Genomic DNA, 19,910 nt, shown 5'->3' with positions numbered 1-19,910 from the left:
CCAGCCATGGCGGCGCCCGCCTGCGTTTGGCTCGTGTTCGGGTTCAGCCCCGAGGAGGCGGCCGGGGAGCCGGGCCCGGGCCCGGGCCCGTGGCGGCTGGAGGCGGGCCCTGAGGGGATCTCCCGCGTGTGGCCCGCCTGGAGCTACGTGGTCGTGGAGACCGGTGAGCGCCCCCGGCCCGCCCGGAGCCCCGGTGCGGTCCCTCCCGCGGGGCAGCGCGGCCCTTAGCCGGCCCGTGCCCGCTCCCCCTTGCCGCTCCCCGGGATGGCGGATCCACCGTGCGCTGCCGCCCCGGTCGCCTCGGTTTGTCCTGTCCGCCCCTTCCCCTGACGCCGCTTCCCCCGGTATGGGACCCCCCCCCAGCCCTCCCACCGCGCCGGTTCCCCCGGGATGCTCCCCGCCGGTCCCCCGGTGACGTTCCCTTCCCGTCCTCCCAGACCCCCGGGCTGTCCCCGTCCCGTCCCCCGGGCCGTCCCCAGGGTCGGTCGCTGAGATGCTGCCGCGGCAGGCGCGGGGCTGGAGGTGCGGAGCGCGGGGCAGCGGCGGCGGCTGCCGGGCTGGGCCGAGGCGCTGCCGTCCGAGACGCACCTGGTGCTGCGGGGCGCGGCGGCGGCGGGCGCCTGGCGGCGGGAGGCGGCGCTGGGGGCAGCGCTGCAGGGCGAGCCCGACTGGAGCCGGCCGCTGCCCCCGGAGCCCCCCTGGAGCCAGCCGCTGCCGCTCCTGCCCGGCGGCTTCGCCACGCCGCGGCCGCCGTTCTTCAGCGCGCTGCCGGCCGGCGTGCGGGCGCGGCGGCTGGTGCTGGGCACGGAGCACGCCGTAGCGCTGGGCGCCGCCGGGGAGGTCTTCACCTGGGGCGGTGGCAGGTGAGCAGGGGCTGTGCGGGCACAGGGGTGCGGAGAGGGGCGGCGGCGCGTGGGCCTGCAGGAACTCCGGGACAAGCACTGTGCTGGTGGGATGTAGAGAGAACGATGGGGATGCAGAAGAGATGTGGGCGATGTGGGGGGAGTGCAGGTGAGAGGGTGTTGGAATGGGGGTCACCTCAGGGGCTGAGCCCCCATTAGCCTGCACACACTGCCTGAGGCCAGGATTTGCCTCCTGACTTTCCTCTGGGGGTGGACTTGGGAATGTTACCTTAGAGCTGAGAGAAGTATTGGGGTCCAGCTGCAGGTGCCCAGTGCTCACCCACATGCTGATGGGATCTGTCCCTCACCACAGCCAGGTCCCCTGGCACAGGCATCCCAAATGATGGCTTCTCTTGGGGATGCTGGCCTCACCATGCCCCTTTTCCCACTGAGTCCACCCTTGCTGGCCCCATGGGCAGCCCTGTCTCCTCTCTAGCTGCTGGGTCTCTGGCTACTGACTCTGGTCTCTGCTCTAACTTTTGGCTCCCTCAGGGCAATCTCTGAGGATGCCTGGGTCTCTGTATGACCATCAAGGTCCCTGCTCTGTCCCTGCTCCTCTGTAACTTGCCATGCAACACCAGCTGGCAGCAAAGCTCTTGTGTTTCTGAACTGGAGATTGATTCCATCAGTCTGTGACAGTTCAGTGCCAGGTCCCTCTGGTACAGCCTGTGGAGAGGAGTGAAGCCCCTGGGAAAAGCCTCCAGCCCCAGCGCCCTGTGTCACCTGCCAGCAGCTGAACTTGAGCCCATTTAACACCTGGTGGCACCGCTCAGTTTATTCTCACAGAGGTGTTTCTTCTTGTCTTTGTTTTGGTTTAGGGTAAATTTTGGGAGGAAATTTCTGAGTGGGGTTCTTTCAGAAAGTAAATTCAAGTGGCCCCTCCCCTAAATCGTTTTGGGGAAAGATTTCTTTGGAGAAAAGTGGAAAAAACCTGTTTATTTAATAAGCAAAGAGTTCACAAGTATAAAAAAAGAATAATATTAAACCAAAAAAATTGCTGTTCTGAAGAGATGGCAAATTTAGAAAGTTTTTTTTTTTTTGGTGAGGTGTAGATTGGCTTGCTTAGTCTTTTATTAGATTTTCTGGCTCTGGAATGCAGCATCCTAGGCTTTGGGGACATAGGTGTGAGCTCTTGGTGTTCTTTTGGGTTTTCAGTTTAGAGTAGGTTTGAACAGTTCTAAGAAAAAGAAAACTTGTAGTCTAGGCAAATTCACTGTCTCAGCCAGCTAAAAAAAACAAACTAAAAAGCAGAGGAGAGCTTTCTCCTGCTGTCTGTTTGTGCTGTAGACAACACAGTCTAGGAGAAGGATGTGGGGGAGTGAGTGCAGTTTTTGAAAACAAACTCTGTGTTTCTCTTTTCCTCCTTTTCTCTCAGAACCAGTCTTAAAAGTGCAGAACTTAATATTCAGCATAAAGAGAACAGATGAGGGGCGACACAAGCATCATAAAGTCACTCTGGGACAGTTGTTCCTTAGGGGGTTGTCTGTGTGTTTGCTGCCCAGTCAGGTTTTCCCAGAAGGTGCTGGAGAGCCCAACCACAGGTTCCTCTGCCCTGGATCCCTGAGTTCTGCTGGTGCATGATGAGACTTGGCCACAGGAGCTGGTTATTCTCAGCTGTGGAAGGGTTGCTCTGTTCCTCTGCTACTTAAGGAAGACAAAGCCAGCACTGCTCGTCTGTCACAGAGCTGGGTGCCCTGGCCCAGTGCCCTCCCTGCTCTCATTGCTCAGGGGTGTTTCACTCCCCAGTCCCTGCTCCTCGCTCGCTGGCTCTGGGCTAGCTGGTGGCAAACACGACACTCAGTTTACACCAGGAGTTCTTGCTTTGCCAGCACTGCATTATTTGGTCCTTCTTGCCTTCCCTTCAGAGGAAAGGTTTCTATGTGTGGGGATGTGTACTTGAGGATTAACTTTTTTGTAATTTGGTTATTCAGCACAGCTGAGAATCCTCTCACTCCTGCCTGTGCCAGTGTGTCCCACAGTGTGGCAGCTGTGCTGTGTGATAGCCAGGTGCTGGCCCAGCTCACCCCTTTGTAGCCCCTCTCTTACTGCTGGCCGTGGTCACCATTACCCTCTCGTGAGGGAGTGCCCAGAGCCACTTTCCTGTTGCACCATGCCCTTCCCTGCCCCTCAGCTATCAGTGTCTGTGCCTCAGTCCTCTGCAGATTCCATATGGAATGTGAACAGCCTTTCCAGTGCATCAGCACAGCTGTTGACGTCCTGAGCTGTCACATTGAAGCTTCCCAGACCAAACAGTCACCACTCTGCAGCTGAACTGCTCCTCTCAGCCCTACAGCTCCTGCCAGCCCCTCCTGCTTCTGCCCCAACTTTGACAACTAAAGCCCCTGGTGCAGTGTCCCACTGCTGCCCACCAACCCCTGGCTGTAACTGGTGGTCTGCTGCTGGGCATCACTCTCCCCCTGGCACTTGGCTTTTCCCTGTTCCTGGGCTTGATTCTTCTGCTCAGCTGTGGCTGTTCCCTCAGCTGCTCAGGCTCCACCGGCCTGGAGCTGGGTTGGTGGCAGCAGGAAGGGCTTGGTGGGTTCTGGGCAGGAGGCACGGGAGCTGGAGGCGGTGGGCTGTGTCTGTCTGTCCCTCTGTGTCCCTGCAGGCACGGGCAGCTGGGCCACGGGCTGCTGGAGGCGGAGCTGCAGCCGCGGCTGGTGGAGGCGCTGGCCGGGGTGCCCATGTGGGCGGTGGCGGCCGGCGGGTGGCATTCGGCCAGCGTCAGCGGTGAGGGGCTGGGCTGGGCGGGACAGCTGGGCCTGCTGCTGGCAGCACATGGCCCACGGGGTCCCGGCTGGGGAATATGGGCTGCTGGTGGCCCCGGAGCCCCCAGTGCTGCCAGTGAGTGCAGCCCGGGGCTAAGCTCCGCCTGATGCATTTTTCCCCCGCCGCAGAGGCAGGAGACCTGTACATGTGGGGCTGGAACGAGTCGGGGCAGCTGGCCCTGCCCTCCAAAGCGCTGGCAGAGGAGCGAGCGCGGGATGAGGACGCGGGCACAGGTGGGTGCTGCTGGCCTCAGTGCTGCTGAGGGCAGGCTGGGCCGGGTTCCTGCACAGCCCCTGCAGCTCAGTGCAGGGCCAGTGCGGTTCAGCCTGTGAGCAGTGCTGCTGCCACCTCTTGTGCAGGGAGCACCAAGCTGATGCCCTGCCAGGAGCAGTTGGCTGCCCAGGATGCTGCATTCATCTCCATCCAGGCGTTCCCGGCACTGCTGGATCTGCCACAGGACCTGGAGGTCAGCGCGGTCAGCTGTGGCTCCCGACACACAGCCGTCGTCACACGTGAGTGTCCAGCGGGGCAGGGGGCAGTGCCCCGGGGCAGGGGCTCTGAGAGGTGCCAGGGCTCGCGGGGCAGGGGCTCTGAGGTGCCAGGGCTCACCAGGACCCTCGGGGGAGTGCCCCCAGGGCAGGGGAGCACTGTGGGGGATGGAGCTCACCGGGTGCTGCCTGATGGTGCTGTCTCTGTTGCAGGAGGCGGGGAGCTCTACACCTGGGGCTGGGGTAAGTGGCATCTCTGCTTTGGGACTGTACAACCTCCCCAGGAGCAGCTTCTGGTTCCCTGTTCTCTCGCCCTTGGCTCTTCTGTTGCTGTACGAGTTCTGTCTATGCTGGGGGCTCTTGTGTTCCCCCACTCCCTCCCCACAAAAACCAGGAGCAATTGCCCTGAGGCCCCAGGGCCACGTTGTGTCATGACTGTGTGTCTGCAGGTAAATACGGACAGCTGGGACATGGGAACAACATCAGCTCTGACCAGGCACGCCGCGTCGAGCACCTGGTGGCCGAGGGGCTGCGGGCGGAGGAGGTGGTGTGTGGGCCCTGGACCACCTATGTGCGTGTGCGGGGGCCCTGAGGGCCCCGAGAGCCGTGGGTGCTGCAGATGGGGGTGAGGGCAGGCTCTGCTCTGCAGGACCAGCTCCAGGACCGCTCTGTGCTCAGGGCCAGGGCAGGCAGCCCCCCTGCGGCACGGGATGGGGCTGAGTTCAGCCCACAGTGACCGGATTGACACCCTGGAGTGGGGCTGCAGCTGCATCAGGGCCAGGGACACCCTGGGACGGGCTGGATGTGTTCATTAAATTCACTCTTCTGTAAGGGTGGCAGTGTTGGTGTGTGCGAGCCATGTTCCAGCATATTGGGCTCCAGTGAAGCTGTCCTGGGGCGGGGACTGCACGGGCTGTGCCTTTGTTTGTGTGAACACCGTGCTCGTGCTGGGGAGTGGCAGAGAGAGCAGCGCTGGCATAGAGCTGAGGCTGGTTCTGCTCCTCTGGGGGGTGCAGAAGAACTCGTGGCGGGCTGGGACACACAGCTGGACCAGGGGACCCCCCAGCCGACCCTGGAGGTCTCCCAGACCATGTGGCATCATGCCAACGTCGAAGCAGGAGGAGAAGAAGCAATGCAGGGATGCTCAGAGCAGTAGTGGTTTTGTCCGAGTTACCGTTACCGTGATGGTGCCCTGCTGTCCTGGGGAGGCTGAGCACCTGCCCTGGGGATGGTGAGCACCATTTGGAAGGAGGGAATGAATTCTTGGCTTTGCTTTTTTCTGTCTGGCTTTTGCTTCCCACACTGAACTGTTGTCTCATATCACAAGTTTTCCAGCTTTCACCCTGTGCTTGTCTCACAGTCCTCGTGGGCAGTTCAGAGGGGCAGGTGGGGAGAGCAAGCAGCTGAGAAGGGCTGAGGGTGGTTTGGGGAGTGAGGCTGCAGCTTTTTGCTCAGCAAAAAATCCCTTTTGGTCAGGGACTGGCGCTGCGGCCCTGGCTCGGCACGGTCCGGACTGAGGCTGTGGCTCGGCGGGGCAGGCTCGGGTGCGAGGCTCCACAGCCGCTCCCGGCGCGGAGCGGATCGGCGCTTCAGCCTGTTCGGCCAGTCAGAGCACAGCTGGCAGCGCTGGCTTTTTCAGCCAGTCCGTATTCGGATTGGACTACTTTTTCAGCCAATCTGGATGAGGATTGAAAGTCCCGGGTTTTGGGTTAATTTTTTTAGTCAATCACGAAATGATAGGGACTGCTCCTGGTTTGGCCCATCACCGCATGGATTGAAGCGCCAGCTCTTTCAGCCAATCAGGCCGCGGAATTCCAGTTTATTTGGCCAATGAGGGCACAGACTGAGGCTGCTGGGCTTGGCCAAAAAAGCCGCAGCCTGGTTTCTGATTGGCTGAGACTCCCCAGGCCGCGCCCCTGGCTCGGGTTGCCCCGCCCCTTCCATCGCCTCTCTAGCTCCGTGCAGGGAGCCTCAGACGCGCCCGGAGGCTGGGGCTGTACAAGGACTTTATTCACAACATCTAGACATTTTTTTTAAATAAAAGCACATTTCTAAAGCAGCAACCGAGGGGAGCGTTATCCGGGAACGGGAAGAGCTGCAGGCCCTGCATTGCTGCTGGAGCAGGGCTGCATCACGCGGCATTGTTGGTGGTGGAGTTGAGAACACGGGAGGTGCTTTCAAAGCTGGAAGCCTTTGAAAGTTGGCGCTGTGGAAACAAGAAGTGGAGAAACAAGAGAGAGATGAGGGAAGGGAGGGGGCTGCTCCCTCACAGCTCAGAGGGGACAGAGAGAGGCAGGCCAGGCTGCCAGAGGGAGATGGAGTACAAATTGTATTATGTAACTCATAGCTAATGAACATTAATGCCTTTCTTTACTAAAATGTATAAAGAGTAAAAAACTTGGTAGTGTCACACGATAGTAAATCTTTGGCTCAGCCCAGCCTGATGGGAGGACAGAGGCTGTCCAGGGCCCCCAAGGTCCCCCTCCCTGAGAGAGGAAAGCAGCCCCTCTGGAGCCCCTGCTCACTCCACGCTCAGGGGCTCTGCCCTGGAGCTGTCCCTGCACAGGTCTGTCCCCAGCGCTGCTCAGGGCCCTCTGCCACCAGCTCTGCTAGAAGTTCTCCATGAGGAGTCACAGGCAGGGGCAGGAGCAGCCACCCCGCGAGAGGACACAGGGAGACACACGGGGGGGACACAGGAGGGAGCAAAGGTCCTGTGCTGTGCAGCGAGGGGTGGGGTTAGAAGAGTGAATTACCGCAAACTCAGAATAGGTGCTGGCAACAGAACTAACGCTGTGGTTACGCTGGGCAGGGGCTCTGGGGGTGCACCCACCGCTCAGGGTGGTTCCGTCCAGCTGGGACACGTTCTCCTTGTTCTGCTCCCTCAGCCTGCGTCGGGGGGGCTTGGCTGCTGGGCGGGTGGGGGTCCGGACCCTGCTGAACTGTGGGGAGAGGTGACAGTTCAGGGATGCAGGAACTGAGCACAGGCACGAGAGCTGCGGCAGCTTCAGCCCCCTCCACTCTGAGGAGCCCGAGCAGTGTCAGGCTCCAGGAGCTCTCCAGACTCTAGGGTCCAATTCTGGCCCCTGAAACATACAGCACAGAATCACAGAATCCTGCAATGATGTGGGCAGGGAGGGACTTTAAAGCCCATCTCGTTCCACCCCCCTGCCATAGGCAAGGATGCCACTCACTAGACAAGGATGCTCAGGCCCGGTCTGGCAGCACACATACATTTTGAAGGTCCCTCAACCTGCAGGCTCAGCACTAAGGAACAGGTGTACTAGAAATCTGGGCTGGAGGAAGATTTTCTGGCACCCTCCTCCTCCTCCCTCAGGTCCCAGAAGCACCCCAGCAGGATGGCAGCAGTGAACCACGGGGTGACAGCAAGAAGAGCTGCACCACCTCAGCTCACCTGTCCCTTGCAGCCCAGCCCCAGGCAGGGAGTCCCCCAAGGCCCCTCACCTTCTTCCCGGAGGGTGGCAGCCGAGAGGTGGGCGAGTGGGAGATGGCTGTCCCGAAGGCTGAGCGAACAGTGGTGTTGGACGTGGCGCTGACACTGGAGGTGCCGTGGAGCTGAGGAGAGAGCAGAGCACACGTCACACAGGGCATCTTCCCGTGTGGCTGCTGCAGCCTGAGCCCTCCCCACAGGGCCGAGGCCAGCCCCAGGCTGTGCCCCAGGCACACCCAGCGCTCTGCAGGGGCATTTTACCTTGCTTACTTTGGCAGGTGTGTGGGGGCTGAGCATGCGCCGCTTGATGGGCGTGCGGGGGGCGCTGCCGTAGAGCATCTCCGCCTCCATCTCCCGGCTCTTCTTCAGGTGCTGTGGGACACGCCTGCACTCACACACTGAGCACCGGGGGCTGGTGCCAGTGTGACACTGCCAGGCTCCCTGCTGACAGCCTGGCACGGCCTCGCAGCACAACTTCAGCACACATTCACACGTGTCCAGAGCCAAGCGTCACCTCTGGCACAGCTGGGGCCAGAAAGGGGCTCGGCCCACGCAGGTGTGACAGCAGTGGGCACCAGCCCCAGTGCCTGCTGCTTCCAAGCTGGGAATGAGCCAGCAGAGCCCAGGGCAGTGGCTGGGGCCCAGCAGGGACACCCCTAGGCTGGCATTCTTAGGCAGGAGCCAGGGACACTCCCAGGCAGAAGCCAACATGCTCAGCTCTGTACTCACCCGCTCCTGCTTCTCCTTCTCCTTCTCCAGCCGGTACTGCTGCCACTGCTCTGTCACATACTCCATGAACTGCTGCCCCTTCACCAGGAAAGCTCCCTTGAACTCCTCCTCCCAGGTCCGGACCTTCTTCTCCAGCTCCTCCTGCAGCTGATCAGGACATGAGGGCAGTGTAGGGGCTGCCCTGAACGCAGGTGTCCCCACACCCAAGAGTCCCTTTTCCTCTGTCAGTGGGACCCCAGGTCCTTCCCAGGGCTGGACCTACCCTAGACAGGGTCTTCTGCAGCTTTGCTCGCTGCTTCTCCTCCTTCAGAAGGTTTCCTCCTCGATTGGTGAAGCGACTGGGGTCATTTGCTTTACTCTGGTAGAGAAGGGTGGTCAGGAGAGGCACAAATGCACCACCCAATCTCCTCAACCTCACATGGTGAAGGCCCCAGAGGAGCCAGCCCTGCACAAACACCCCAGTGCTCGAAACACAGCACCTCATGCCTGCACTGGCCCACCATGACTCCCCAGTGGCTCCCTGCTCCTTCCCAGAGTGCTGTCCCAGGAGAGCAGAGGTACACACTGACCCATGACCTCCTGTCTGGACAATACCTCCAGCTCCAGGAACAGCTTCCAGTTCTCCTCCCACTTCTGAACAGCCTCAAACAGATCTTTGTGTGTTTCATAGTAGGTCTTCATCTTGCCCACCTCAGCGTCATGCAGCTCGAGCAGAGTCTCTGTGTAATCCTCTGGAGGGGCACAAGAGCCAGGTCAGGGGGCTGCTGGAAGCCCTGGGATCCCTCCCCAGATATGCCTGGCCAGCCAGCACCCACCGTCATAGAAGGGGCTGAACCTTTCCCTCTGCTCCTGGCTGTAGAAGCATTTGTCCCAGTAGTCAGCCAGCTCCGCCCGGATGGCATGGATGACGGATTTCATGTTCTGCAGCTTCAGCTCCTCCAGACGGTCCACCTCCTGCTGCAGCTGCCCCCAGGAGCAGAGCACAGTCAGGGAGGAGAGGGGGAGAACAGGGCTCATTTCTGCATGAGCCGCTCTCTAGAAGTGGCAGCTGCAGCCCCAGCCTCCGGCTCCTCCCTGCTCGAAGGCAGAATTTGCCCCGCTCCCCTCACCCCTCACCGAGCAGCCAGGAGCACGAGAGCTCCCCGAGCTGCTGCCCCAGCCCTGCCACCGTGAGCGCAGCAGGCCCTTACAGCTCTCCTGGTTCGGGCTCTGGAGCCGGCCAGGTGCACGGCCGAGGAGTCTCTGTCCTCCTGGGGGATCTGCAGCCGCTCCCAGAGCGCCAGGATCCGGGCGCGCAGCTCCGCGCACACCGCCTCGTTCAGGGCCCGCCGGCCTTCCAGCTGCACCGAGGGGAGGGGAGCGCGGGGTCAGCGCAGCCTCGGGCTCTGCTGCACCCGCTGAGCCTCACCGTGGCACACGGAGCTCCTCAGCACCCCTGCAAGGCTGCTCCAGCACGCAGCCTTGCCAGAACCCAGCGGCTGCTCTTACATCGCGGTGGCAGCCCTGGCACTGGCTCAGGGCACAGCATACCTGCTGCAGCAGGCTCTGGAGGGCCATGATGTTGTCCTCAGACAAGCAGAACGCCTCCTCATCCTCACACACCACGTCCCGCTCGAAGCTGGTGTCCGGGGTGTGGTCCAGCTCCTCCATGAGCAGAATGATCTGGCGCTTGTTGCTGACAAATTCTTCCCGCCTTTGCTCCTGGAGTGAGGGCAGTGTCAGAACCCGGGGCCCTCGTGGGCACCTCAGCAACCCCCTCAGCCCCAGGCTCACCTTCAGGGTGTTGAGAGAGGCCACGTGGCGCCGGTAGCGGTCCAGGTCCTCCAGGCTGGGCACGCTGCTGGCGTCGATGGTGAACAGGGCTGTGCACAGGATGTCACACAGGGCCTGGTCCTGCTCCTGCAGGGCCTTCAGCTCCTGCTTCCGGTCCCGCTTCTGCTTCTGCAGCACCTCCACACACGTGCGCAGGTTCTTCTCCATCTGCAGGATGGTACTTTGCTCCGTCTGCAAGAGGCCAGAAATCAGCTCTGTTCCACACTTCTCCCGCACCTGGCTCATACTTTGGGTTTTTATACAAAGGCTGGGACCACCAGGCCTGGGTCTGAGTGAGCTGTTCCCCAGGAAGGTGCATGAACGCCGGCGACACACCATACAAGGTGCTGGAGAAAACCACACAACCACCGACCAACACCTGCCCTGTGAGGAGCCACAAAGCCCTTGGGTCTAACAAGAAAAGCAGCTCTGAATAGATATTTGCCTTCTAAGCTCTGGCCTCTTGGGACACTCAGGCAGAGGCCAGGCAGCCAGGAGGACCCCAGGATCTCCCGCCTCACCTCAAAGGGGCCCAGCTGGAGCTCCCTGCACAGGGTGTCCAGCTCCTTCCGGCACAGGGCGATGCTCTTCAGCAGACGCTCCTTCAGGCTTTCCTCCTCCGCCACCATCATGTCCAGGAGGCTCTGCAGCACGGGCGTGGTTAGAGGCAGGGCGTGGGAGCCGAGAGCGGGCGGGGCAGCGGGAGCACCGCGAGGGACCCACGGCTGGACCCGAGCGGGGTGTGGGCAGCATGGGGAGCCCGGCAGGACGGGGCTGCGCAGGGCCAGGGCAGAGGCGCGGTACCGGCCGGGCAGGGACCCCCGGCGCTCCCCACAGCCCCGGCGACGTGCTGGAGCCCCAAGAGAGCGGGGCTGGGTGGGCGCACTCCGAGCTGCTCGGGTCGCGGGCTACCGCTGCAGCAGGTGCGCGGCTCAACAGAAGAACCGGTGCCCCTCACCTTGATGTGCTTCCTGACGACGTCGGTGCGCTCCAGGCGCTGCTCCTCGGGAATACCAATCTCTTCCCAGATGTCCCGCAGCGCCGCCATGGCCCGGTTCAGGCAGGACACGGCCTCGGCCGCCAGCACCTCGCTGGGCGCGGCGGGCCGTCAGCGGCACGGACGGGCTCGGGCCCGAGAGCCTCCGCAGCCACGCCCGTCCCGCCGGGACCTCCCGCCGCGGCTCGCAGCGCCTTCGCCCCGCCGCGCCCCAGCCCCGAGTCCCGATTCCCGCCCGTTCCCGGTCCCGCAGTTCCCCCGTTATCCCCGTTATCCCGGCTCCCGGTCCCGCACCTTTTCCTCATCGCTCCGCGCTCCATCGCCGCCGCTCCGCCGATTCGAACTCCCCCCGCCCGCGCTGATTGGCTGCCGCGCCGCCGCGGCCCCGCCCACAACCGCCACCCGGGCCGCGCCCCCGCCCCGCCCCAAGCCGCCCGCAGCCAATGGGAGTGCAGAGCCTTGGGCGCTGCCAGCCAATCCGGAGCGAGACCGCCGCCGCGTCCTGCGCAGGTAACGGCGCCCCCGCGCGCTCGCCCTTGGACAGCGCGCCGTGACCGCGCCCGGCCGCTCTCCGCGCGTCCCCGCCGGGCTCCGCGCGTCCCCGGCATCGGGGTCGCGCTCGCACACAGACAGGCGCAGGCCACGTCGTTGTCAGCAGAATCTTTACTGGCAGGCTGGTCTCGGCCCCGCGGGGCTCAGGCCTTGGCCTCGATCATGGCCTCCATCATGCGGGCGCTGTTGGTGATGGCCGTGGTCAGGAAGATGAACTTGCACCCTGCAGGAAAGGCCCGTCGGTGCTCCCGCGGGCAGCGCCGGCACTGCCAGCGCCGTCCCCGCGGGCTCCAGCCGGCGCTGAGCACGGAGCACGGAGCCTGCTGGGCTCCTGCCCGCTCCCGGCCCTGCCCAGGCCGCTCCTACCTCTCTCCTTCCCCAGGAAGCGGAGGGCTGCAATCTCAGAGAAGGTGCAGCCCCCCAGGAAGACGGCGAGGATGACTCGCTGGCACTCCCAGGCGGGGTTGTCCTCCACAGCGCTGTCTGCATGGGGAAGGGGTCTGTAGGCCATGGGGCAGCCCCCACGAGGAGGCTGTGAGCCAGCGGGCAGCCCTGCCGCCCCCAGCCCCACTACCTGAGACACAGAACTCGTTGCCATTGAGCAGTCGCACGACCTCCTCCAGGCCCTGCCAGCCCCGGCGCTCCAGCACCTGAGAGACAGCCAGGGCAGGGTCGGGCTGGCTGCTGGGCACTGCCAGGGGGCTCGGAGCAGATGGCCACCATCAGCCCTAGCCCTGAGCAGAGAGACCCTGCTGGACTCCCCAGAAGGAGGCAGGGCTGAGGGGATGTGCCCAGCTCTCTCCCGTGGCAGATGAGCTCACCTGCTCGATGATCTTGCAGCTCAGGGGCACATAGGCCCCTCCAAAGACATAGGCCATGTCCCGAGGCATTTTGAGGTCATACTCGCCATCCAGCCGAGGGATCTGCAGTGACAGGTGACACCAAGGCTGCACACCAGGCTGCCTGGGGCCTTGTTCCCCCCCAGAGGTGCAGGGGTGAGAAGAGACAGACACTTGGAGCACGGCTCTGTCCCCACCTCCCACCCCACCATGCCAGAGCCAGCATCACATGGCCTGGGTGGGCTGTGCAGCAGGGGCAATCGACAGAACTGTCCCAGAAATGTCACCTTGGCAGCACCCTGGGAGCTCTGCCTCAGGATGGAGGACACAGGGCTGCGTGCCCAGTGCCACTGCAGTATTTGAAGGGGGCAAGGAGAGCCCCAGCATTCACAGGGCCAGGGCAGAGTGGGAAGCTGGCAGTGGCCCCCAGCCTCGAGGAGAAGCCCGCAGGCTGCCCAGAGCAGCTGCAGCAGCTCTGGCCCTGGCCTGTGTCCCGCCAGCACCCCCTGAGGACATACCAACCCCAGCTTCTTGCTTATGGCTCGGAAATTACTCTTCCTGGCCAAAGAATTGAATGCATCTGTGATCTTTCCTGGGAAACATGACAAGGAGAAACATTGTGAGAGGCTCTGTCTGGATGCCAGAGCCAGGCTGGCAGAGGTGTGCAGAGCTGTGTGCTCTGGAGAATGCCCTGGTGGGTGCCAGCCCTGGTGCCCCCAGAGCAGAGCCCCCTGCCAGCAGCACCATCACTGCAGACACGTTTGCCACGTGCCTCCACCCAGACCTGCGCCAGCAGCTCCCCTTCCCAGGCTCCAGGGACACGGGGCAGGGGCTGCTCACCTGCAGCACGGTCTGTCACCAGCTTGCTGACTTTGCTCTCCACGGCTGTCAGGGTCTCCCCAGCTGCCTGCTCGGTCAGCAGCCCGATGCGCTTGAGGTTGTGGAAGGTCAGCAAGTGCTCGGGCCCGTAGCTCTGTCAGCAGGGAGCAGCATCAGCGTGGGCCCCTCTGCGAGCACGGGCAGCACCTGGGCTGGCCCCTCTGTGGCGGGGCACAGCCTGCTCAGAGCCCCAGCAGGCACAGGGCAGGGACAGGTGGAGCCTGGCGCTCAGGAGGGGCTGTGCAGGCAGGGTCTGTCCTGCAGGGATGGCCTGGCTGTGCTGGGGCTCAGGAGGGGCTGTGCAGACAGGGTCTGTCCTGCAGGGATGGCCTGGGGCTCAGGAGGGGCTGTGCAGGCAGGGTCTGTCCTGCAGGGATGGCCTGGGGCTCAGGAGGGGCTGTGCAGGCAGGGTCTGTCCTGCAGGGACATCCTGGGGCTCAGGAGGGGCTGTGCAGGCAGGGTCTGTCCTGCAGGGACATCCTGGGGCTCAGGAGGGGCTGTGCAGGCAGGGTCTGTCCTGCAGGGATGGCCTGGGGCTCAGGAGGGGCTGTGCAGGCAGGGTCTGTCCTGCAGGGATGGCCTGGGGCTCAGGAGGGGCTGTGCAGGCAGGGTCTGTCCTGCAGGGACATCCTGGGGCTCAGGAGGGGCTGTGCAGGCAGGGTCTGTCCTGCAGGGACATCCTGGGGCTCAGGAGGGGCTGTGCAGGCAGGGTCTGTCCTGCAGGGACATCCTGGGGCTCAGGAGGGGCTGTGCAGGCAGGGTCTGTCCTGCAGGGACATCCTGGGGCTCAGGAGGGGCTGTGCAGGCAGGGTCTGTCCTGCAGGGACATCCTGGGGCTCAGGAGGGGCTGTGCAGGCAGGGTCTGTCCTGCAGGGCTGTGCTGGGGCTCAGGAGTGGCTGTGCAGGCAGGGTCTGTCCTGCAGGGACATCCTGGGGCTCAGGAGGGGCTGTGCAGGCAGGGTCTGTCCTGCAGGGATGGCCTGGGGCTCAGGAGGGGCTGTGCAGGCAGGGTCTGTCCTGCAGGGATGGCCTGGCTGTGCTGGGGCTCAGGAGGGGCTGTGCAGGCAGGGCCCAGCCCCAGGCTGCTGCTGCCCAGCGCCTCGTGGGCAGGAGTACAGCTCTCCCGTGGGGGCACAGCTCTGTGCAGCAGCTCCAGCCCTCACCTGCAGGTACTGGGTTTTCAGGGAGCGGTAGTCCTTGGGGACGAGACCTGCGGGGAGCAGCAGGTGAGCTGTGTGCCGGGCTGGGGCTGGGTGCCCCTGCTGGCCCGGCAGAGCGGGGCGCTCACCGTTTTCTGTGATGGACAGCAGGCACATGAGGCGCAGGCTCTCGACGGGGGACACCTGTGGGAGGGGGTCAGGGGGGACACCCGTGGGAGCGGGGTCGGGGGGCAGCACGCTGCACGCAGCCGGCAGCCCCTGCTCTCACCTGGCGGTCAATGTGCTCTTCGATGAAGCTGGTGCTCTCACGGATGTCAAAGCCCTCCAGCAGAGCTGTGGCAGGGGCACGGGCAGCATCACCCCAGGGCTCCTGCCAGCCCGCTGGGCTGGGCTCTGGGCTCTGCTGCCCTCCCAGCACCCCAGGGAATGGGCCCCCAGCCCACCACACAGTCCCTCTCAGAGAGTGCAGCCTGACCCCACTTAGGAGCTTGAGACACCCCTGAAAGAAGGGGCTGGGAGGACAGGGGCTGCACAGGGAACACCCAGGCATGAGGGTGGGCCTGGGGCAAGTGGGGCCATGGCTCAGCCTGGGGAGAGGCAGGCACAGGTGGAGCAGCACTCACAGTGTTCAGCCTTGATGGTCTCTTGGAAGTCCTGCTTGGTTTTCTTTTTCATGATAGACTCACAGGCACCAATATCTACACAGCCAAGAGACATTGGCTTTGGAGGGCAGAGGGCTCTGCAGGCACTGTCAGCACAGGCCAGCAGCCCCTGCCCTGCCCCTGCTGGGCACATCCCGGGCCCCCAGCCCCTGCTTTCCCCCAGCCCCAGCAGCACAGCCCCTGAGGGCCCCCCTGCCCCTCAGGCTCCTACGCAGGCTCAGCAGGCGATGCTCCTGCTTCAGTCCCTTCAGCTCCTGGGACACAAAGTCCTTCATCTGCTTGATGTCCATGCCCCGGCGCCGCTGTGGGAGGGAGAGCAGGGGCTGGTGCTGGCTGCACAGGGCTGGTGGCCAGCCTGCATGGGGGAGTGGTGGCCAGGCTGCGAGGGACAGTGCCACACACCTCCCAGGGTGACACTCACATCATACTGCGCCTGCAGGTTCCGTGACTTCTGGCTCAGGAAGCCAAACACGCTGGAGAAGTGCTCATTCCGGATCTGGCTGAACACCTGTGCGAGCACCACAGCTGCCAGGGCCCGGCCAGCTGCAGCCCTGGGCACACAGAGCCCAGGGCCAACGCTCCCCACAGCCTGCACAGCACGCTGGCCACGTGCCACCCCGTGCCCCAGAGCCCTGGCTGGCAGCACAGCAGCTGTGTCCGTGTGTCCCTCTGACCCAGGCCACACCATGGTCTGAGAAATGCTCCTCAGCCCTGGTGAACAGCACCTGGGTCCTCCTCAGCTCAGCAAAAACACTCTCTTTTCCTAGGAACTGTCTAACAGTTCTGTCTAACCAGCTACTGTTTTTTAATAAACAGCCTGGGAAAATTATTTTTGTAACCTGAATAAAAGACCAAGTGGAGTAATATTTTCACTGTCAAATTCCATAGTAAAATACCAACCTGAATCGTGGCCAGGATGGAAAATCACTATGAACCTCGTGACTCAACAGGAGGGTCTTCCGTATTCCTTTCCTATCCTTTTGATTTCCCCCTCATTCCCCACCTCCACCTCCACAGAGATATTTTTGGGTTGATTTTGGTTTGGATTGATTGATATAGAATTTTTTTTTTTGCTTTTTATCTGTGTGCTTTAACCATTTAGAACTTTGCCAACGAATTTTGTCAAGCTGCAGCTTTTGCATTAAACCTGTTTTTGCAGCTACCTGTGCTGGGGATTCCCTCCGTGACCTTAAAACACTCCTTTGTGACACAGCCCTGCATGCAGGCACTCTGACAGGTTCAGAAGTGCAGCTGCACCACGTTTCTCTGCTCTCTGTGCCTGAACCCATGCTCCGAGGGCCCAGCAGCCACAGCCACTCCTGCTCAAGCTTAGGGGGGGAATGGTCCACTCTGCCCCTCCCACCAAGGGGACTCCCCGAGCCTTGTGAGGACTCACTTTGTCCTGGGAATTGAGCAGCACTTTAATACTCTTGTCAGAAGAGGTGACATCTGGCCCAAAATCCACACTGCCTGCAGGGAAAAGTGAAGAGCTGCTTTGTCCCAGACATAGCAACACTCCCACATGCAGGAGCCTTGCTGCAAGAGGCAGCAGAGACACGGCATGCCAGCCCAATTTCTTGGTCAGAGTGAGGACTGTCCCTGTGGATGACCTCCAGCAGCACCCCCCACTGGGACTGTCCCTGTGGGAACAGCACCGTGCTGACAATGCCAGGCACAAACCTGCACAAAACCTGCTGGCCAGGTGAGTGCAGAGCCCCGTGCTGGGGGGGCAGAGCCCCGTGCTGGGAGGGCAGAGCCCCGTGCTGGGAGGGCAGAGCCCCGTGCTGGGAGGGCAGAGCCCCGTGCTGCCCCGCTGGGAGGGCAGAGCCCCGTGCTGCCCTGCTGGGAGGGCAGAGCCCCGTGCTGGGGGTGCAGAGCCCCGTGCTGGGGGTGCAGAGCCCCGTGCTATGGGGGCAGAGCCCCGTGCTATGGGGGCAGAGCCCCGTGCTGCCCCGCTGGGGGGGCAGAGCCCCGTGCTGCCCCGCTGGGGGGGCAGAGCCCCGTGCTGGGAGGGCAGAGCCCCGTGCTGGGAGGGCAGAGCCCCGTGCTGCCCCGCTGGGAGGGCAGAGCCCCGTGCTGCCCCGCTGGGGGGGCAGAGCCCACGCTGCCCTCGCCCTTCCCGGGGCACGTACCACACTTGATGCGGAAGGTGTCGTCCACGAGCCCCTCGTAGACCACTTGGGAGCAGAGCGCTGTCACGTAGTCGGTGTCTGCAGGGAGAGCCAGAGCCCGGCTGCCCTCCCGCTCCTCCTGCTGCCCCCACAGCTGTCCCTGCCCCTCTGGGACACGTGCTGCCCAGACTGCCCCTGGCCCAGCCCACCTCTGTCCATGAGGAAGACGTGCCCGATCTCAGGCTTCCTGCCCTGCCCTTCAGTGTCACTCTCTTCCTCCAGGTCCCGCCACAGCTCGTAGCTCATCTGTGAGGGGCAGAGGGTGCCAGGGCGGGGGAAAGCCCCAGGCTCCCACCCAGGGCCCTGGCACACAGTGGGGCTGACAGCCACGGCCAGGCACAAACGCTCCCCCCCTCAGAGCACCACACCCAGCCGGCAGCAGCCGCCCCTGCACTGCCCCCCTTGGCACACAGGACCCCCCAAGCCCGCCCAGGAGGAGGCACGGGGCAGTGACAGCTCCCTGCTGATGTGCTGCCACGGGGCTGACGGGCCCAGGTCCCTGCAGGCTGCAGCCCCAATGGGGACCCGGGGCCAGCCCCACCTTGGCACAGCGGCCGATGCCGTAGCTCTTCCCAAAGGGGCCATAGAGCGAGTTCAGCAGCTGCAGGGCTCTGGCAACGGGGTTGATCCAGCGGTGATCTCCCTCCTGGGGAGCAGGCAGTGAGTGTGGGCAGCTGGCTGGGCAGGGCTGCCAGGGCAGGGGAGCTGGGAGCTTCACCCCGGCACTCAGTGGGAACTGCCCCGAGCTGCCCGGGCAGGGGCACGGGGGCCAGCTCAGGGCAGAGCCAGCACTGCCCAACAAAAGCTGCCCCCGAGAGCAGACAGGGCCCGTGGTGCAGACTGAGGGCTGAGCAGGGCACCACACACCTCCTGCTGTCCTCAGCCCCGGTGAGGCACGGGGACAGGAGGGGCTGTCACCCCCCCAGCCTGTCCCACTGACCAGAAAGTAGTCGCGGAAGAACTCGGGCAGCTCCATGCTAATGATGTCCTCATCCAGGGGCAGCAGGTAGAAGGACCATTCATCGCAGGTGACATCTGTGTTTGGGACAGGAACAGGGGACATGTATGAAGCCCTGGGCAAGAAGAGCCCCAAGAATCACAGCAGCCCCAAAACAGGGCTGTGGAGCTCCAGACAGGACGGGTGGCAGGACCCTCTCTCCTCTCCCCGGGCAGAAGAGAGGGGCCAGTGCTGTGTGGGCACACATCTGCCTGCAGGCTGGCAGCCAGCCCCGAGAGAACCCGTGTTCCCTGCCCACCCTCCTGTCCTGCCCACGCGGAGAGCCCAGCACTGGGATGTGACTGGGATCCTGTGGTGTCAGCTCCCCCGAGCCAGCCCTGCAGCCCCACTCACCACCAAAGACCCCCTCTTCCTCCAGCACCATCTCGCAGGCATAGAACTGGAAGGGAAGAGGACACCCTCAGGGCCAGGCAGGCTCTGGACAGGAAAAGCTCTGCAGGGATCCAGTGCCTTACAGGCACCACAACACTTGGGTTTACTTAAACATTTCTGGGTTAAAAACAAGCAATTTTTGGTGCCTATAGAAGGGGTGAAAGTTGCAAAGGCTGGGCGGGCACAGTGTGACAAGGGAACAGGCAGCACCGCGGGTCCCACTGACCTTCTGGGGGCTGAAGATGATTTTGTACTTCCTGCTCCTCCCCGACATCTTGTCAGCGTTGACAATATCTGTGGACACCCCGCAGAGCCCCTGCACAGCCGCCCCCCGCGCCCGGCACCGCTCCCCCCGGGCACGGGTGCGATCCCGGGAGCGGCGCTCGCCCCGCGCCCCTCGGGCGGGGCACCGGCCCCGGCTGGGGGCCAGCCGCACTCACCGGCGATGAACTTCATGGTCCTGACCCGCGGCCGCACCAAGAAGCAGAACCTGCGCCAAAGGGGCCGGGGCCGCTCGCACCGGGCCGGGCCGCGGGACCCTCCCCGCCCCGCCCGGCCCCGCCCGGGCACTCACTGGTCGCTGGCGCCGGGGCCCGGCCGTGTCTCCACCTTGTACAGCTTGTCCACGTCGTGCTGCTGCGGGGACAGAGCGCGGGCTGGGCGCGGGCTGGGCGCGGGCGGGGGCGGCCCGAGCGGCCCCGCGGTACCTTCAGGATGGACACGTTGGCGATGCGGTCCAGCGGGCTCATCAGGTCGGCCTCGATGAACAGGTCCTTCTTGCCGGGGAGCTGCGGGCAGGCGGGCATGGGCCGGCACCCGGTGGCTGCCCCGAGCCGCGCCCGCCCCGGCTGCTGACCCCCGCCCGGGGCCGGTGCCGATCCCGCCGCCCCCCTGCGCCCTCCCCGGTGCGGGATGCCCCCCGGACCTGCTCCAGCAGGTAGACGAGCTGGTCTCGCGCCAGCCGCTTCAGGATGCCGAAGTCCGGCGGCTCGGGCGCGTCGCGCCGGCCGGCGAGGGCCATGGCGGAGGCCGCGGCGGCACCGGAACGCCCGGGCGCGGGCGCGGCGCGGCCGGAACTCGGCAGCGCGGAACCGCGCGATACCATGGCAACG

The 19,910-nt window shown here is 63.7% G+C and overlaps 3 protein-coding genes across 8 annotated transcripts; 1 reads left to right on the top strand and 2 right to left on the bottom strand.

Annotated features, from left to right (window-relative positions):
- The first annotated feature begins 6 nt into the window (after positions 1-6).
- RCCD1 (RCC1 domain containing 1) lies at positions 7-4,990 on the top strand. Of its 2 annotated transcripts, none has more exons than XM_059858843.1 (7): positions 7-163; positions 509-863; positions 3,511-3,632; positions 3,800-3,904; positions 4,031-4,183; positions 4,373-4,402; positions 4,609-4,990. In XM_059858843.1, the coding sequence occupies exons 1-7, from the start codon at positions 7-9 to the stop codon at positions 4,749-4,751; spliced, it is 1,065 nt and encodes a 354-aa protein (XP_059714826.1). In that variant the 3' UTR covers positions 4,752-4,990. The 2 variants fall into 2 exon arrangements, with proteins under 2 accessions (XP_059714826.1, XP_059714825.1); XM_059858842.1 differs by having other exon boundaries at positions 4,099-4,183; positions 4,609-4,747.
- Positions 4,991-6,148: 1,158 nt separating this feature from the next.
- On the bottom strand, positions 6,149-11,567 carry PRC1 (protein regulator of cytokinesis 1). Of its 4 annotated transcripts, none has more exons than XM_059858833.1 (14): positions 11,440-11,567; positions 11,107-11,239; positions 10,670-10,792; positions 10,110-10,340; positions 9,867-10,037; positions 9,527-9,676; positions 9,152-9,299; positions 8,931-9,067; positions 8,599-8,694; positions 8,337-8,483; positions 7,869-7,979; positions 7,622-7,732; positions 6,913-7,098; positions 6,149-6,365 (listed from the first exon to the last, which is right to left on the bottom strand). In XM_059858833.1, the coding sequence occupies exons 1-14, from the start codon at positions 11,463-11,465 to the stop codon at positions 6,291-6,293; spliced, it is 1,845 nt and encodes a 614-aa protein (XP_059714816.1). In that variant the 5' UTR covers positions 11,466-11,567; the 3' UTR covers positions 6,149-6,290. The 4 variants fall into 4 exon arrangements, with proteins under 4 accessions (XP_059714816.1, XP_059714818.1, XP_059714819.1 ...); XM_059858835.1 differs by having other exon boundaries at positions 6,949-7,098; XM_059858836.1 differs by having other exon boundaries at positions 6,990-7,098.
- Positions 11,568-11,790: 223 nt separating this feature from the next.
- On the bottom strand, positions 11,791-19,869 carry VPS33B (VPS33B late endosome and lysosome associated). 2 transcript variants are annotated; one of them, XM_059858837.1, is made up of 23 exons: positions 19,724-19,869; positions 19,506-19,586; positions 19,373-19,434; positions 19,239-19,288; positions 19,025-19,092; positions 18,760-18,805; positions 18,349-18,443; positions 17,950-18,054; positions 17,558-17,654; positions 17,370-17,447; positions 16,634-16,707; positions 15,659-15,745; positions 15,449-15,539; positions 15,199-15,273; positions 14,844-14,908; positions 14,704-14,758; positions 14,579-14,625; positions 13,377-13,509; positions 13,055-13,128; positions 12,519-12,620; positions 12,272-12,347; positions 12,064-12,180; positions 11,791-11,920 (listed from the first exon to the last, which is right to left on the bottom strand). In XM_059858837.1, the coding sequence occupies exons 1-23, from the start codon at positions 19,817-19,819 to the stop codon at positions 11,841-11,843; spliced, it is 1,854 nt and encodes a 617-aa protein (XP_059714820.1). In that variant the 5' UTR covers positions 19,820-19,869; the 3' UTR covers positions 11,791-11,840. The 2 variants fall into 2 exon arrangements, with proteins under 2 accessions (XP_059714820.1, XP_059714821.1); XM_059858838.1 differs by having other exon boundaries at positions 19,373-19,431.
- Positions 19,870-19,910: the final 41 nt, after the last annotated feature.

This window comes from Haemorhous mexicanus, chromosome 13 (genome assembly GCF_027477595.1).
Source record: "Haemorhous mexicanus isolate bHaeMex1 chromosome 13, bHaeMex1.pri, whole genome shotgun sequence".
Classification (NCBI taxonomy): Eukaryota; Metazoa; Chordata; class Aves; order Passeriformes; family Fringillidae; genus Haemorhous; species Haemorhous mexicanus.
Note: the sequence above shows the minus strand (reverse complement) of the source record. Positions and strands in the feature narration are given on the sequence as shown.